This window comes from Peromyscus leucopus, chromosome X (genome assembly GCF_004664715.2).
Source record: "Peromyscus leucopus breed LL Stock chromosome X, UCI_PerLeu_2.1, whole genome shotgun sequence".
In the NCBI taxonomy this organism is placed as follows: Eukaryota; Metazoa; Chordata; class Mammalia; order Rodentia; family Cricetidae; genus Peromyscus; species Peromyscus leucopus.
In genome coordinates this window covers 32,880,296-32,897,636 of record NC_051083.1, presented here as the reverse complement: position 1 = coordinate 32,897,636, position 17,341 = coordinate 32,880,296, and the positions used below count along the sequence as shown (strand labels likewise).

Sequence of the window (17,341 nt, the reverse complement as noted above, 5' to 3'; positions counted from 1 at the left end):
TTCCTTTTCCCTTATAACCTATGCTTTTCTCCACATTTGTCCCTGTCCTTAGATCTCTGTATTTTTAAGCATGTACTTTGGGGGTGGAATTCCTGTGGCGGGGCGTATATACCTGTTGCAATTGATGAATCTGGGGGGAAAGGTGTTAATAGTCTGAGTTTCCTCTTAGAACAATATGTAAAGGATTAGTTTGATTTGTGTTCTTATGTCCATCACTGGGTAGTGCCAGATGTAAAGTGTTTCATTGTATAGATTTCACATAGCCTTAGAATGTGGTGTTGTCTTGAGAGGCCATCCTCATCAATGATGAATCTCTTAGTATTTAGTTCATTCCCATTCTCTCTCTCTCTCTCTCTCTCTCTCTCTCTCTCTCTCTCTCTCTCTCTCTCTCTCTTTCTGTCTGTGCATGCGTGTGTGCTTTCATATTTTCTGTACATGTGAGAATGTGTGAGTTTTGTGTTGCCTTTACAGATCTGTGTCCCTTGGAATGTAATTGTTTGTACTTACTGCAGCAATAGATTCACAAGAACAGCTTACTGGAGCTGGTTCTTTCAATCCACAATGTAAGGTTTACGTTTGAGCCTATTTGTCTTGTTTTATTCCAAGTCCCTTTATGCAATTGCCTACTTGATATTCTCATTTTTTTAGATAGGCTTATAGCTTCTTCTAAGGAGTGCAGTTACTCTTACATGCTTGTCTGAATTAAGGTCCTGTTTTTTTTTTTTGTTTGTTTGTTTAACGTGTTAATTTTGTATCAAGTTCTTTCTAAATTACCCAGGTCAGGCTTCAAATTGCTTCTAATGTGACATTGATTGTCTTATAGTGTCCTTGGGTGAACTGAGAATCTGGATACTCTTGTCACTGTGTCTACAATATTGTGATATCAGTGTTGTATCCTGTCCACTCTGGAATATATTTTTAGAAATTTTATTTACGCAGCAGGGATTCTCGGTGTCACAGTTTTGGTTTTTCTCCAGCTATCTTTGTAGTCCATGCTGGGCTGGAACTGAGAGATATCCCCATGCCTCTTCCTCCTGAGTGCTGGGATTTGAAATGGCCTTTTTGTTTTTCTAAGAGAGTATGATCTGGAAACTGGTACCTGTGCTCTGATAACCTGAGGTACAACATGATAACAACCTCTGCCTCCTCCCTAGTAGTGGGATTGTAAGTGTGGGTCTTGAAAGGCAAACGGTGATGGTGGCGGTGCTGGTTACCAGTGGAGATTTCACAGGCCATGGCCAAGACTACCAAAGTTACAAAGAGCTTTCATAGAAGCAAGGATGTGATAGCAGGAAAGATATCCAGGCCTGCAGAGATCGAAAGATGGCAGTAGCAGAACAGAGAGAGCAGAGAGATCAGAGAAAAAGGCAGAGAGACAGAGAGGCAGAGAGAGACAGAGAGACACACGGTGTGGCTCCCTGTCTGACTTTTTAAGTTGGGTACTTAATCGCCAGCACCCCCTGATGACATAAGAAGCAAGACCCCAAGCTGTGCATGTTCCATAGTGAGGGCAGGATCCTAACATTCTAGACTTGTAGCTTATTCTAAAAAGCAAGTGTATAGGAATAGGGCGTTGTATTTCACAGAAAAACTGCTTCCAGCTGACTTGGTGGTCACTGTTTGGCTCTTAGGGGCTTGTAGGGAAGGGGTTTTTTTAGAGGTGGACAGGCGTCCTGGGATGGTGGGCTGTCCTGCTGTTCTGGGAGCCGTCCATCCCTCTTGGCTTTGCACCCTGGCTGCTTTTGTGTCTGACAGAATGGATACTGGTGAGACAGAAAGGCGTGAAGTAGATCTGACCTGTCCCGATGGATTTAAGCTAGTTCCTGGGGCTTAGGAGAAATTTTGAAAATGTTAAGAAATAGCCATGAGAAAGTTAGTGACCATGGTAGTATTTAGTACTCTGCTTATTTTGGTTAGTTAGTGTTCATGAGAGAGACAGAGAAATTGGAACACGTTTTTAAGATTTATCAGAGACAGATTATTTAAGGTACCTGTTCACTAATTTAGCAGCCAGGAGAAACATGTGATCAATTGTTGAGAGCATTTAACATTAATAGACGGTTATATGAAAGTCTGTTTGTAGAACCCAGACAATTTTGGGCCTGGGTGTTTAAATACCCTTTAGCTGTTATAGTTTCTTGCTTGATGATCCTGGACTCGAGTTCAGTGGTGGTCCGATGTAGCCATTAGCTGAGCAGTGAAATAGAAGAGGGAACTGGGAAGAGAAATCTTGTGGTGCATGAGAACTTATTTCAGTTTTATCAGAGACAGATTATTTAAGGCACCTGTTTTGATTATTAGTCCTTTGGAACTAGGGACAAGGCAGAGATCAGGGCTCTGTCTGTGTGTATGAGGAGGAGAAGCACTGCTACCAGGTCTGGAGTGAGACACATGGAATGAAAGTTCCTACCTTAGCTGGAAAATCTTTCTCATTAAGTAACACTGAAAATACAATTAAATCTGGTGAGGTAGGTAAGGCTGTCCTCCCTAACCCGACAGTAGGCAAACAAGGAGAGGTGAGACCCCAAAATTCCTAGGACCAGGTTAGTGGCCCTGGTGTCCAGAAGGAAAGGAATGGATCTCTTCCATGATGCGTTCTGGGTTCCCTGTGAAGGAGCCTGTAACCAAGCCTAGGTCTGCTGGAGGTCTTTGTGTGTCCCCCTGCCTCTTCGTGCCTGGGGTCAGTCAGTTGACAGGTTGTCTTTCTAGGTGGTATTTGAATAAGGCTCAATTGATGCCCTGACAGAGCACACGCTAGGCCATGTGGCGATCTGGTCCTCCTCCCCCCGGCCCTGAACTTAAAACAGGGACCCAACAGCTTTTAGGAGCCAGCATGTGCCACCACAATCAATTCTGTTCTCGGGCTTTTTTTTCTTTCTAACCGAGTACACCTTATATGACACACTGAAACTTCCACCTGTGGGGTTAGGAGCCTTACTTTACAGATGTTTAAGTTTTATTCCTATGTCGTGGAGGTCTGGAGGACAAGAGACAGGTTTTACTCTGTCTACTGTTGGTGTCTAGTATTGGCTCTTCGTTTCTTTAACAGTCTCATTCTGAGTTTTCCTTCTTGTCTTCCTGTGTTTGTTCTGTCTGTGTTTTGTGAGTTTGACAGAGAGTTGGCTCAATCGTTTGAGGCCTTTCTTATTTCCTAGTCATCTTTGGCCACACAAGGGATGTTACAAAGAATCATGCCAGTGGTACCTGTTTACCTACCTATATCTTGACTTCTTATTCGGAAACTTCTTTCCTTTCTTTTCTTCCTGTTTTGTTGTCTTCTGTGTATCAGCCTTAGTTTTGGGTAGGAGAGTGGTGTTTGTCAGGGTTTTCTTATGCCTTGCTCTTAAAACCTGTGAGTGTGTGTTACCTATGTTTTATAATTGGTTAGGTTTGTAAATGAATACACCGTGGAAGCAGGAGTTTTCCTCTTCAAAATAGAAACAGATATCCCCTTTATTATCCTGAAAGAGCTTGTCCTGTTTCCAAGAAAGCCAGGGCTTAAGAAGTAGAGAAGACGGTGCAAAGACATAGGATTGTGCAGAACTCTGGGGAAATGGTCAGGGGATGAGGGAATAGTTCAGGTGGTTGGATTTTGGATAAGGAGTGCCTCTAGAGTGTGAGGACCTTCATAGATCCCTGTGTTTCCTGAAAACTATGGCCCTTTATTTGTCCTTGAGAGCAGGTCTCTTGAGGTTTCCCAGGCCAGGCCTTCAATTCCTGGGCTTAAGGCATCTTCCTTCATCAGCCTTCCCTATTTCTGGGATACAGGGTCCTTTGACATCCCCAGATTTATGGTTTCTGTTCAGTTTATATGGAATGGATTAATGAGAGCTTCAGTTTTGTTTCTACTCCTCATGTTGTATCCAGTGTCATTTTGTTTTGGACCTGTGTCAATGTCTACTACAAAGAAGTTGTTTTGAGAGTGTCGTCGTTCACAGCAACTATCTTATGCCTTCTCTGGGTGCTTAAAACGTGCCTAAGGATGGATGTACATATGCATGTCCATCCATATATTTCAGTGTGCTCCAGAGAAGGCCAACCTTTGAACTCTTGGCTCTGCCTCCTTTGCCTCTTGAACTCCTGGATTTCAGGCTCTGTATGAATATTTCTGTTGTATTTGATTAGATGTTTAGTCTTGAGATCCCGTTGTTGCTCCTGACTTGTCTGGGGCTTCCTCTTAGTCACAGATGTGTGGAGAAGGAACTTAATTCCTGGTCTAAATCCAGGAACATGCTTCACAAAGCCAGTAAATGTCTTAGGTGAGGCCCTCCCCGTGCGGTATCTTGAGATCCTGAGAACCCAGTTCCTCCTACCCGGACAGGCTGTGCTTATCATTCCTATGGCCTCTGTCTGCTCAGTTTGGGTCTTACTGGAGCTGCTGTGTGTTATGTTTGTGCATTGTTGCTTGATTGACTTCCTGCTGACTTGGTCCCCTTGTATGAGGTTTTCCTTTTTTTGTGTGTGTGTGACAATGTCCCATTTTTCCTTTTGTAAAACCTGTATATAGGATGCAGCGTTTCCTAATGACCTGGTGCTTGCTTGCATCGGCAGTGAGCTTGTGTAAGCATGCCTGATCCCAAAGTTTCCTATCTTCTCTAACTTCTCATCCCCTGGTCATCTCTTTCTCAGCAACCTGTCACTGGAGAACCACCTGCTGGTCTAGGACAACTGATTCCTGAACATGGACCCCAGAGTTTCGGAGGAGGAGGAGTCGGAGGAGGAGTAAGTATGGCCGTGATACAAAAATAAGAGAAGACAGGCCAGAGGGACTGCCTGAGGAAAGAGGCAGAGGGCTTGGGAGTAAAATACCGTAGGACAGGAGGATTCTAAGGAGCCCTTTCTCTTCCCTCACATGCTGCTTTTGTTGTTGTGGACCAGTTCTTGTGGTGTATTGCTGAAGCACTTAGAGTCTTTGCTTTCATTCGAGAAATCTGCCTGTCTCGGCTTCCCTGCCAACCTTTCAGTAAATTTGAAGACATGGGAACGTCGTATAGCTGAGATTATAAAGAGAAAATATTTAATAAAAAGGTCAAGAAAAAAATAAAAAAAAAATAACAGTGTCAAATGAGTTTCATAATGATGGGTTTTGTGCTGTCTGTGTAGACATAAGATTGCCCAGACCAACAGTATGAACATGATTTGATTGTAATCTGGTACCCTCATAAATCTGGCCAGTCTAATTGATAACAAACAGGGGTACTCATTAAAAAAATAAAAATTCTAAACAACAGCGAGGAAAGGGACTGGGGGTAAGGATGCAGCTTAAGGTGTTAAATTTTTCTTGCTTCAGGATACCTCAGAGGACAAGGACAGTGAATCTATACATACATATAAATATATACACACATATGTATGCATAAGATATATGTATATGTCATCAATATGTGTGTATTTTCTATATATACATACATATACGTGTATGTATATATATTACAGGATTGAAAAAACCTAAAATGTCTCTTACCCTTATAGCATGTAGCTGTTTGTAGAAAAGAAACTAAGTTATTTCTTCATCCATCAGGGCCCCAGAGTAAGCTCCAGAGAGACTTAGCCCTTAAAATCCTCCATCCTAGTCCAGGGTTTTCGGGAATTTTGTGTGAGGAAAATCAGAATCCTTTTCCTTCCTTCCACTTTGGAATTGAAACGTATTCTCGGCTGTGGCCTAGGCCAGCATTATGACTGTTGTGTCACTAGGTAGGTTTAGAAGTATAGATGTGCTCTGCTCCAACTCTCAAACATCTGGCTGGAGTTCAGGTCTGCCTGGCCAGCCCCAGATCATATCCATTCCTCCTTTTAGTGAGATGGTGTGTTTGAAGAAATGAGAAAATGCTGTTTTAGATTCTTGTGTTCACATGCATTCAGATCATGTGAACCTGTAAAGAATCATCATTAGTTGGTCTCCTGTCGGGAATTTATTCATGTTGAGAAACAGCCTTAAAAAGATACTATCCCGAGAACGTGTGCCTACTTAGATTGTAAAAAATCCTTTCGTGAGGTGGATTTGTGGTAACTTGTAGAGGTTTCTTATTTCTGTCTCTTGTTGCCTTGAGAAGAGGCACCTGACCGTAGAAATCCCATGTGACCGTGTCTGAGAGCTGCATCTGTGAGAGACTGACTGTCCCTTGTGTAGCATAGGGCTAAATGTATTCTAAAGCGAGTTCAGTTTTTCCCAGAGAAGAACATGCACAACCTTCTGTTGGTCTGCATCCTTGTCAACTCTTAGTGCTGTCCGACTATTCAGTTTTGCTGATTGGAGAGCTTGTTGTAGGCGATCATTTAGAATATCTGCTTCTTTGACAGTGTCACAGGTATCTCCTCCGTTTAAGTCATTTTCACAGCTTAGTACACTTCCTGATCCCACTCGTCCTGGGGACACCCATTGTGTGTCCTTCACACATTGGTTCTTTCAGGTGTTCATTGGCTCATTCGTCCTCTCTGTCCAGAAATGACGTCTTTCGGTTTTCCCTCCTGATGGCTGCCTCCCAAGGGCTAGGTGGCATTGGCCAACAGGGGTTGAATTTCTCTCCTGATTTTGTGTTTTCAGTGTCTTTTCTCTTTTCCCTCTGTAACCTTTGCTCCTCCAAATTCTCTTTCCTTCCCGTCCTCTTCTGCATCCCCTTCCCATCCTGTCTTTTTGCCTATTGCCTTGTCCAACTCCTGTGTCCTTTTGCCCTGCCTCTCCTCCTCTCCTGCCTCTTCTTGTAACTCCTCCCTTCCCCTAGTTCGTCCCCCAAGACTTCTGGCCATTCTGCTTTTTCCCTTTAGTCATTACACCCATTTCCCGCTGCCTCTCTATATTGTAAACCCCGGTTCTTTCGTCCCTTCACCAGTTTTATGCCCCCCACTTCCCCACCCCGCTTGCCATTGTATTTCTCTCTTCCCATGTACAGAACTCTAAACCATTTTCCCATTTCAAGGCAAGAGAACCTTCACACACCACTTTTCTCCTTTCTAAACCCTCTTTGCCTTTCTGGCCTGCAGTGGTCTTCCATTATTTTGTTGTTGTTGTAAATGATATTGATGTTATTATTTTCGGTGCCGTGATTATTATGATTATTGTTATATTTGTTTGCCATAGAGATAGGGCCTGTCCACCTACTTCTCTTACTTGGATTTCTTTGTGTAGACCAGGGTGGTCTCAATTTCAGAGAATCACCATTTCTGCTCCAGGAGGCCTGGGATTAAAGTCCTGTGCTGGCAAACTGGCCAGATTTCCATTTTAAAAATCGCTCCCATTTCGACTTTCACTGTCCTTTCCTCATTTCCCACCCTTTTACTCCCTGCCACCTCGTTCCCCATTTCCAACCACTCTTCTTTTGTGCCTCTTCTCTGTCTTAGCCCTATCACTTCCTCTTTTTCCTTCCCACATGCTTTTCCATGTTCCCACCCTTTGTGCCTTCCTAAGCCTCTTCCTCCCTGTTCAGAGATTTCTCCCCTTTCCATACCTTTATCACTTTCTGGACCTTTTACTCTCCGGGCCCTCTCCCCTGTAGCCACGAAGATCTCCGCCTGCAACTTACACCCACTTTTGCAAGTACCTGTTTTTCTTCCTGCCTCTTTGCAAAAACTTTCTTTTCCTAGACAAGCACCCCCCATGACAGCCCTTTCCCCATGTTAAAGGCCCCTGGGAAGTGGGGTGATCCTCCTAGAAAAGCCCCAGGAGAAGAGATAGGGAGATTCCTTCCCATGCAGTCTCCGTTAAAGCACTCTTCTGTGCTTTGCACCCAAGGCTCAGTTATAAATCCTGTGTGAGTTCTTGTGGGATCCGTGCTACCCGAAAGTCAGGTCAGTATTGGGGCTGAGATCCAACTCCTCCTCCATTTCCCTCTCCATAGTAAGCTGGGGGTCCAGCTTCTGCAAAGCAGGCCATGGCCTAGGGCCACAGGCTGTCTGTGCCGCCATTCCAGTAGGGGGCGCTGTAGAAGGATGCTCACTTCCGGTTCCCAGAATGCCCTGCTGTCTGGTGAACAGTGTGGGCCGTGGGGCCGGCATCTGTGGCGCCTAGGCGCGGAGGCCTTTCCGGGGCTTTCGCGGTCGGCTTGTGGCCTTTCTCAGAGTTGTGGGCCCTCTCCTTGGATGCCGAGTGCTGACATCGGCCCAGTGGAGCCCTCTGCTCACCATGGCAGTGAGTAGACTTGTTTCTCGGGGTTCCTCCATCCCAAGGCAACCGTTTCTCCTCAGGCGTCGTCTCACTTAAGCGTTGCCCGTTGAGGGCTTTTTGGAACTTTCGAGATCTTTCCTTTTCCGTTAGACCCAGGAGTTGGATTCGGTGGGTGCCTTCCCAGTCGATTTTTATTACAGATTTGAGTCGTTTATCCCCATTCTTTCTGTTTTCGGTAGTTTTTTTTTTTTTTCTTCAAAAATTTATCTTTTTCTTTTACAATACCATTCATTGCTACACATCAGCCATGGATTCCCTTGTTCTCCTCCCTCCTGTCCCCCTCCCCTTCCCCCCACTGTACCCCCATTGCCACCACCTCAGGGGCAGAGCATCCCCCGAGGACTGAGTTCAACCCGGTAGACTCAGTCCAGGCAGTTTTTAAACGTCTTTGCTGATTGGTGGGACGTTTGGGGAGTGACTTCTTTACCTCCTTTCTCCTATCCAACCTCCTTTCCACTTTTGTCTCTTTCCAACCCCTTCCTCACGCCATTCACCCTTCCTCTCCACTATAGCTAATTCCAAGCTCCCCTCCTTCCCATGTCTTCCTCTGTCCCCTGTGTCATTATGGTCCACCCCCCTCCCATTTATCTGCCTCCAGGGTCCTTTCTTCTGCCCAAACCTTTCTCTCTCTCTCTCTCCTCTCTCCCTGTGTGCCCCTCCTTCCCCCTCTCCTCTGCTTTCTCCTGACAACCCCTAGTCTGTCTGTCCATCTTTCTTTCAATACTTTTCAAAACCCATTTCTAACTTTTTCATCCTGCACCTCTTTAGAACCCTTTTACCTGGTCCCTCTGTACTGTCCCTAAACTTTTCAACCACAGCCTCCTTTGTGAAACCTGTAACCCCTGTCCACGTGCCCCATCCCTGTCCTCTTTTCCCCAACCATCACCACTTTTGCCTTTCCAGGTTCCTTTCCCTGTTCCCATGAACTGGCTCCTTCCCATGCATTTCCTACCTCTTCTACTTTTCCATTCCTTTCCCTTTGCTCCAGGTCTACAACTCCTTTCTGTACCATTTGCTCTTCTGTGCTCTTTCTCCTGTGCAACCCTTTAAAATTTCTTTTACTCGACAGCCATTTCTACCCATTCCCAACCCGTTCTGTTTTAAATTTTTTCCTGTCCTAACACTTAGTCCTTTGCAACCCTGTTTCCCCTGTCCTCTTTAGTTCTCTTTCCTTTTTCCTATTGCTCTCTCTCTTCTGAACCCCTGTTCTTTCTTAGGTACCGCCCCCACTTTCTGAGTTCTTCTCTGCTTCCCCAGACCATTTCCTCTTTCCTGTACTTTCCTACCTTTCTGATTCATGTCTCCATTTCCAACTTCCCTCTCCCCTTACAGTCCTGTTGCAGCTCCTTTCCCACTTTCTTTTTCCCTTATAACCTCTGCTTTTCTCCACATTTTTCCCTCTCCTTAAATCTCTGTATTTTTAAACATTTATTTTGGGGGTGGAAGTTGTGTGGCGTGGAGTGTATACGTGTTGCCATTGATGAATTTGGGGGAAATAGCTGTTAATAGTCTGTCAGTTTCAACTTAGAACAATATGTAAAGGATTAGTTTGTTCTGTGTTCTTATGTCCATCACTGGGTAGTGCCAGATGTAAAGTGTTTCATTGTATAGGTTTCACTTAGCCTTAGATTGTGGTGTTGTCTTTAGAGGCCATCCTCATGAATGATGAATCTCTTAGTTTTGTGTTCATCCCTACCCCAATCTGTCACTTTATCTTTTTCTTTCTGTGCGTGTGTCGGTGTGTGCTTTCCTACTTTCTGTATATGTGAGAACGTGTGAGTTTTGTGTTGCCTTTACAAGTCTGGGTCCCTTGGAATGTAATCATTGCTTGTACTTACTGCAGCAATAGATTAACAAGAACAGCTTTCTGGCTGGTTCTTTCAATCCACAATGTAAGGTTTAGGTTTGAACCTATTTGTCTTGTTTTATGCCAAGCACCTTTATGCAATTGCCCACTTGATATTCTCATTTTTTTAGATAGGTTTATAGTTTCTTCTAAGTAGTACAGTTACTCTTATATGCTGGTCTGAGTTAAGGTCCCTTTTTTTTAACATGTTAATTTTGATTCAAGGTCTTTCTAAATTACCCAGGTCAGGCTTCAAATTGCTTAAATGTGACATTTATTGCCATATTGTGTCCTTGGGTGGACTGAGACTCTGGATACTGTTGTCACTGTGTCTACAATGCTGTGATTTCAGGAGTGTTGTATCCTGTCCACTCTGGAAAATATATTTAGATTTTTTTATTTACCCAGCAGGGATTCTCAGTGTCACAGTTTTGGTTGTTCTCGAGCTTTCTTTGTAATCCAGGCTGGTCTGGAACTGAGAGATATCCCCATGCCTCTTCCTCCTGAGTGCTGGGATTGAAATGGCCTTTTTGTTTTTCTAAGAGAGTATGACCTGGAAACTGGTACCTGTGCTCTGCTGACCTGAGGTACAAAATGATAACAACTTCTGCCTCCTCTCTATTAGTGGGATTCTATGTGTGGGTCTTGAAAGATAAACGGTGATGGTTGGTGGTGCTGGTTCCCAGTGGAGATTTCACAGGCCATGGCCAAGACTACCATAGTTACAAAGAGCTTCCTTAAAAGCAAGGATGGGATAGGAGGAAAGATATCCAGGCCTGGAGAGAATGAAGGTTGGCAGGAGCAGAGCAGAGAGAGCACAGAGGACAGAGAGAGAGGGAGACAGAGAGAGACGGAGAGAGAAGGAGAGACACACGGTGGTGCTTCCTGTCTGACTTTTTAAGGCAGGTACATAATGGCCTGCACCCCCTGATGAAGTAAGATGCAAGACCCCAAGCTGTGCATGTTCGGGAGTGAGGGCAGGATCCTAACATTCTAGACTTTTGGCTTATTCTAAAAAGTAAGTGAATAGGAATAGAGGCGTTGTTTTTCACAGAAAAACTGCTTTCCAGCTGACTTGGTGGGCACTGTTTGGCACTTAAGGGCTTTTTGCGAAGGGGTTTTTTAGAGGTAGACAGGCGTCCTGGTATGGTGGGCTGTCCTGCTCCTCTGGAGCCGTCCATCCCTCTTGGCTTGGGACCCTGGCTGCTTTTGTTTCTGACAGTATGGATTCTGGTGACACAGAGAAATTCTGAAGTAGATCCAACATGTCCAGATGGATTTAAGCTAGTTTCTGGGGCTTGGGAGAAATTTTGAACATGTTAAGAAGTAGCCATGAGAAAGTGAGTGACCATGGTAGTGTTTAGTACTCTGCTTATGTTGGTTAGTTAGTGTTCATGAGAGAGACAGAGAAATTGGAACACGTTTTTAAGATTTATCAGAGACAGATTATTTAAGGCACCTCTTCACTAATTTAGCATCCAGGAGAAACATGTGATCAATTGTTGAGAGCATTTAACATTAATAGACGGTTATATGAAAGTCTGCTTTGTAGAACCCAGACTTTTTTGAGGTAGGGGTTTAAATACCCTTTAGCTGTTATAGTTTCTTGCTTGATGATCCTGGACTCGAGTTCAGTGGTGGTCCGATGTAGCCATTAGCTGAGCAGTGAAATAGAAGAGGGAAATGGGAAGAGAAATCTTGTGGTGCATGAGAACTTATTTCAGTTTTATCAGAGAGAGATCATTTAAGGCATCTGTTTTCATTATTAGTCCTTTGGAACTAGGGACAAGGCAGAGATGAGGGTCCTGTCTGTGTGTATGAGGAGGAGAAGCACTGCTACCAGGTCTGGAGTGAGACACATGGAATGAAAGTTCCTACCTTAGCTGGAAAATCTTTCTCATTAAGTAACACTGAAAGTACAATTAAATCTGGTGAGTTAGGTAAGGCTGTCCTCCCTACCCCGACAATAGGCAAACAAGGAGAGGTGAGACCCCAAAACCCTAGGACCAGGTTAGTGGCCCTGGTGTCCAGAAGGAAAGGAATGGATCTCTTCCATGATGCGTTCTGGGTTCCCTGTGAAGGAGCCTGTAGCCAAGCCTAGGTCTGCTGGAGGTCTTTGTGTATCCCCCTGCCTCTTCGTGCCTGGGGTCAGTCAGTTGACAGGTTGTCTTTCTAGGTGGTACTTTGAATAAGGCTCAATTGATGCCCTGACAGAGCACACGCTAGGCCATGTGGCGATCTGCACCTGCTCCCCCCGGCCCTGAACTTAAAACAGGGACCCAACAGCTTTCAGGAGCCAGCATGTGCCACCACAATCAATTCTGTTCTCGGGCTTTTTTTTTTCTCTCAACCGAGTACACCTAAAATGACACACTGAAACTTCCACCTGTGGGGTTAGGAGCCTTACTTTACAGATGTTTAAGTTTTATTCCTATGTCGTGGATGTCTGGAGGACAAGAGACAGGTTTTACTCTGTCTACTGTTGGTGTTTAGTGTTGGCTCTTCGTTTCTTTGACAGTCTCACTCTGAGTTTTCCTTCTTGTCTTCCTGTGTTTGTTCTGTCTGTGTTTTGTGAGTTTGACAGAGAGTTGGCTCATTCGTTTGAGGCCTTTCTTATTTCCTAGTCATCTTTGGCCACACAAGTGATGTTGTAAAGAATCATGCCAGTGGTACCTGCTTACCTACCTATATCTTGACTTCTTATTTGGAAACTTCTTTCCTTTCTTTTCTTCTGGTTTTGTTGTCTTCTGTGTATCAGTCTATTAGTTTTGGGTGGGAGAGTGGTGTTTGTCAGGGTTTTTGTATGCCTTGCTCTTAAAACCTGTGAGTGTGTGTTACCTATGTCTAATGATTGGTTAGGTTTGTAAATGAATACACCGTGGAAGCAGGAGTTTTCCTCTTGAAAATAGAAACAGATATCCCCTTTATTATCCTGAAAGAGCTTGTCCTGTTTCCAAGAAAGCCAGGGCTTAAGAAGTAGAGAAGACGGTGCAAAGACATAGGATTGTGCAGAACTCTGGGGAAATGGTCAGGGGATGAGGGAATAGTTCAGGTTGTTGGATTTTGGATAAGGAGTGCCTCTAGAGTGTGAGCCCCTTCATAGATCCCTGTGTTTCCTGAAAACTATGGCCCTTTATTTGTCCTTGAGAGCAGGTCTCTTGATGTTTCTGAGGCCAGGCCTTAAAATCCTGAGTTTAAGGCATCTTCCTTCATCAGACTTCCCCTTTTCTTGGATACAGGGTCCTTTGACATCCCGAGATTTATAGTTTCTGCTCAGTTTATATGGAATGGATTAATGAGAGCTTCAGTTTTGTTTCTACTCCTCATGTTGTATCCAGTGTCATTTTGTTTTAGACCTGTGTCCTTGTGTACTACAAAGCAGTTTTGAGAGTGTGGTCGTTTACAGCAACTATCTTATTCCTTCTCTGGGTGCTTAAAAGGTGCCTAAGGATGGATGTACGTATGTGTGGACATCCATCGATTTCATTGTGCTCCAGAGATTGCCAGCCTTTCAACTCTGGGCTCTGCCTCCTTTGCCTCTTGAACTCCCGGATTTCAGGCCCTTTATGAATATTTTTGTTGTACTTTATTAGATGTTTACTCTTAAGTTCCTGTTGTTCCCCTGACTTGTCTGGGTCTTCCTCTGAGGCACAGATGTGTGGAGAAAGAACTTAATTCTGGCCTAAATGCAGGAACATGCTTCACAAGGCCAGTAATGGCCTGGAGTGAGGCCCTCAAGGGGGGCTGTATCTTCAGATCTTGAGAACCCAGGTCCTCCCACCTGGACAGGCTGTGCTTATCATTCCTATGGCCTCTGTCTGCTCAATTTGCTTCTCACTGGAGCTGCTTTGTGTTAACGTTTGTGCATTGTTGCTTGATTGACTACCTGCTGACTTGGTCCCCTTGTATGAGGTTTTCCTTTTTTTTTGTGTGTGTGACACTGTCCCATTTTTCCTTTTGTGAAACCTGTATATAGGATGCAGCGTTTCCTAATGACCTGGTGCTTGCATAGGCAGTCAGCTTTTGTAAGCATGCCTGATCGCAAACTTTCCTATCTTCTCTAACTTCTCATCCCCTGGTCATCTCTTTCTCAGCAACCTGTCACTGGAGAACCACCTGCTGGTCTAGGACAACTGATTCCTGAACAAGGACCCCAGAGTTCCGGAGGAGGAGGAGTAAGTATAGCGTGATATTAACACAAATACGAGAAGGCAGGCTAGAGGGACTGCCTGGAGGAAGAGCCAGAGGACTAGGGAGTAAAATACTGTAGGACAGAAGGATTCTTTAGGAGCTGTTTCTCTTCCCTCACGTGCTGCTTTTGCTGTTGTGGATCAGTTCTTGTGCTGTATTGCTGAAGCACTTAGAGTCTTTGCTTTCATTCGAGAAATGTGCCTGTCTCGGCTTCCCTGCAAACCTTTCAGTAACTTTAAAGACATGGTAATGTCGTATAGCTGAGACTATAAAGAGAAAATATTTAATAACAGTTTCAAATGAGTTTCATAATGATGGGTTTTGTGCTGTCTGTGTAGACACAGGATTATCCAGACCAACAATATGAACATGATTTGATTGTAATCTGGTACCTCATAAATCTGGCCAGTGTAATTGATAACAAACAGGGGTACACAGTGAAAAAATCAAAATTCTAAACAAGAGCGAGGAAAGGTGTGGGGGTAAGGATGGAGCTTATGGTCTTAAATTTTTCTTGTTTCAGGATGCCTCAGAGGACAAGGACAGTGAATCTATACGTACATATAAACATATAAGCACACATGTATGCATAAGATATATGTATATGTCATTAATATATGTATATTTTCTATATATACATACATATACGTGTATGTATATATATTACAGGATTGAAAACACCTAAAATGGCTCTTACCCTTATAGCATGTAGCTGTTTGTAGACAAGACACTAAGTTATTTCTTCATCCATCAGGGCCCCAGAGAAAGCTCAAGAGAACATAGCCCTTAAAATCCTCCAACCTAGTCCAGGGTTTTCGGGACTTTTGTGTGAGGAAAATCAGAATCCTTTTCCCTCCTTCCACTTTGGAATTGAAACGTATTCTCGGCTGTGGCCTAGGCCATCTTTATGACTGTTGTGTCACTAGGTAGGTTTGGAAGTATAGATGTGCTCTCCTCCAACTCTCAAACAGCTGGCTTTAGTACAGGTCTGCCTGGCCAGCCCCAGATCATATCCATTCCTCCTTTTATTGAGATACGGTGTGTTTGAAGAAATGAGAAAATGCTGTTTCAGATATTTGCATTCACATGCATTTAGATCATGTGAACCTGTACAGAATCATCATTAGTTGGTCTCCTGTCTGTAAATTATTCACGTTGAGAAACAGCCTTAACAAGATATTATCCCGAGAACGCGTGCCTACTGATATTGTAAAAAAACCTTTTGTGAGGTGGATTTGTGGTAACCTGTAGAGGTTTGTTATTTCTGTCTCTTGCTGCCTTGAGAAGAGGCACCTGACCGTAGAAATCCCATGTGACCGTGTCTGAGAGCTGCATCTATGAGTGACTGACTGTCCCTTGTGTAGCGTAGAGCTAAATGGATTCTAAAGCGAGGTTCAGTTTTTCCCAGAGAAGAACATGCAAAAGATTCTGTTGGTCTGTATCCTTGTCAACTCTTAGTGCTGTCCGACTATTCAGTTTTGCCGATTGGAGAGCTTGTTGTAGGCGATTATTTTGAATATCTGCTTCTTTGATAGTGTCACAGGTGTGTATCTCCTCCGTTTAAGTCATTTTCACAGCTTCGTGTGCTTCTGGATCCCCCTCGTCCCGGTGACACCCATTGTGTGTCCTTCATTCGTTGGTTCCTTCAGGTGTTCATTGGATCATTGGTCCTGTCTGTCCAGAATTGACATCTTTCCATTTTCCGTCCTGATGGCTACCTCCCAAGTGCTGGCTGTGTGGCATTGGCCAGCAGGGGTTGAATTTCTCTCCTGATTTTGTGTTTTCAGTATCTTTTCTCTTTTCCCTCTGTAACCTTTGCTCCTCAACATTCTCTTTCCTTCCCTTCCTCTTCTGCATCCCCTTCCCATCCTGTCTTTTTGCCTATTGCCTTGTCCAACTCCTGTGTCTTTTTGCCCTGCCTCTCCTCTGCTCCTGCCTCTTCTTGTAACTCCTCCCTTGCCCTAGTTCGTCCCCCAAGACTTCTGGCCATTCTGCCTTTTCCCTTCTGTCATTACACCCATTTCCCGCTGCCTCTCTCTATTTTAAACACCGGTCCTTTTTTCCCTTCCCAGTTTTATGCCTCATTTCTTCCCCACCCCTGCTTGCCATTGTATTTCTCTCTTCCCATGTACAGTACTCTAAACCATTTTGCCTTTTCAAGGCAAGATAACCTTCATACACCACTCCCCCCCTTTTTTATTATTTTTTTAAATTTTATTTTACAATACTATTCAGTTCTACATAACAGCCACAGATTCCCTTGTTCTCTCCCTTAGCTTCCCCCCTTTCCTACCTCCATTCCATCCCCCATTCCCACCTCCTCCAGATCAAGATCCTCTGAGTACTGTGATCGACCTGATAGACTCATTCCCGGCACATCCAGTCCCCTCCTCCCAGATTGAGCCAAGCGTCCCTGCATAAGTCCCAGGTTTCAAACAGCTAACTCATGCAACGAGCCCAGTTCCTTGTACCACTGCCTAGATGCCTCCCAAACAGATCAAGCCAATCGACTGTCTCACCTATTCAGAGGGCCTGATCCAGTTGGGGGCCCCTCAGCCTTTGGTTCATACTTCATGTGTTTCCATTTGTTTGGTTATTTGTCCCTGTGCTTTATCCAACCTTGGTTTCAACAATTCTCGCTCATATAAACCCTCCTCTTTCTCACTAATTACACTCCCAGCTCTCCACCCGGGGCCTAGCATACAGATTCCTCAGTCCTTGGATGGGGTTTCTGGCATAACTATTAAGGTCAAGTCATCCTTGTTCCACATCTAGCATCCACCTATGAGTGAGTACATATCATATTTGTCTTTCTGAGTCTGGGTTACCTCACTCAGGATGATTTTTTCTAGATCCATCCATTTGCCTGCAAACCTCATGATGTCATTGTTTTTCTCTGCTGAGTAGTATTCCATTGTGTATATGTGGCACAATTTATTTATCCATTCTTCAGTTGAAGGGCATCTAGGTTGTTTCCAGGTTTTGGCTATTACAAACAATGCTGATATGAACATAGCTGAGCAAGTGCTCTTGTGGTATGAATGAGCATTTCTTGGGTGTATGCCCAAGAGTGGTATAGCTGGATCTTGGGGAGATTGATTTCCAATTTTCTAAGAAAGCGCCATATTGATTTCCAAAGTGGT

The 17,341-nt window shown here is 44.2% G+C and overlaps 1 protein-coding gene across 1 annotated transcript in view; it reads left to right on the top strand.

Annotated features, from left to right (window-relative positions):
* Nucleotides 1-15,886, top strand: part of LOC119086599 (heavy metal-associated isoprenylated plant protein 33-like) — a 36,621-nt gene extending 20,735 nt beyond the window's left edge. The window contains exons 4-6 of the mRNA XM_037198764.1: nucleotides 4,630-4,722; nucleotides 14,102-14,182; nucleotides 15,734-15,886. Of these exons, the coding sequence (XP_037054659.1) occupies nucleotides 4,630-4,722; nucleotides 14,102-14,182; nucleotides 15,734-15,886 (327 nt within the window). The remainder of the gene's footprint in view (nucleotides 1-4,629; nucleotides 4,723-14,101; nucleotides 14,183-15,733) is intronic.
* The last annotated feature ends 1,455 nt before the right edge of the window (nucleotides 15,887-17,341 follow it).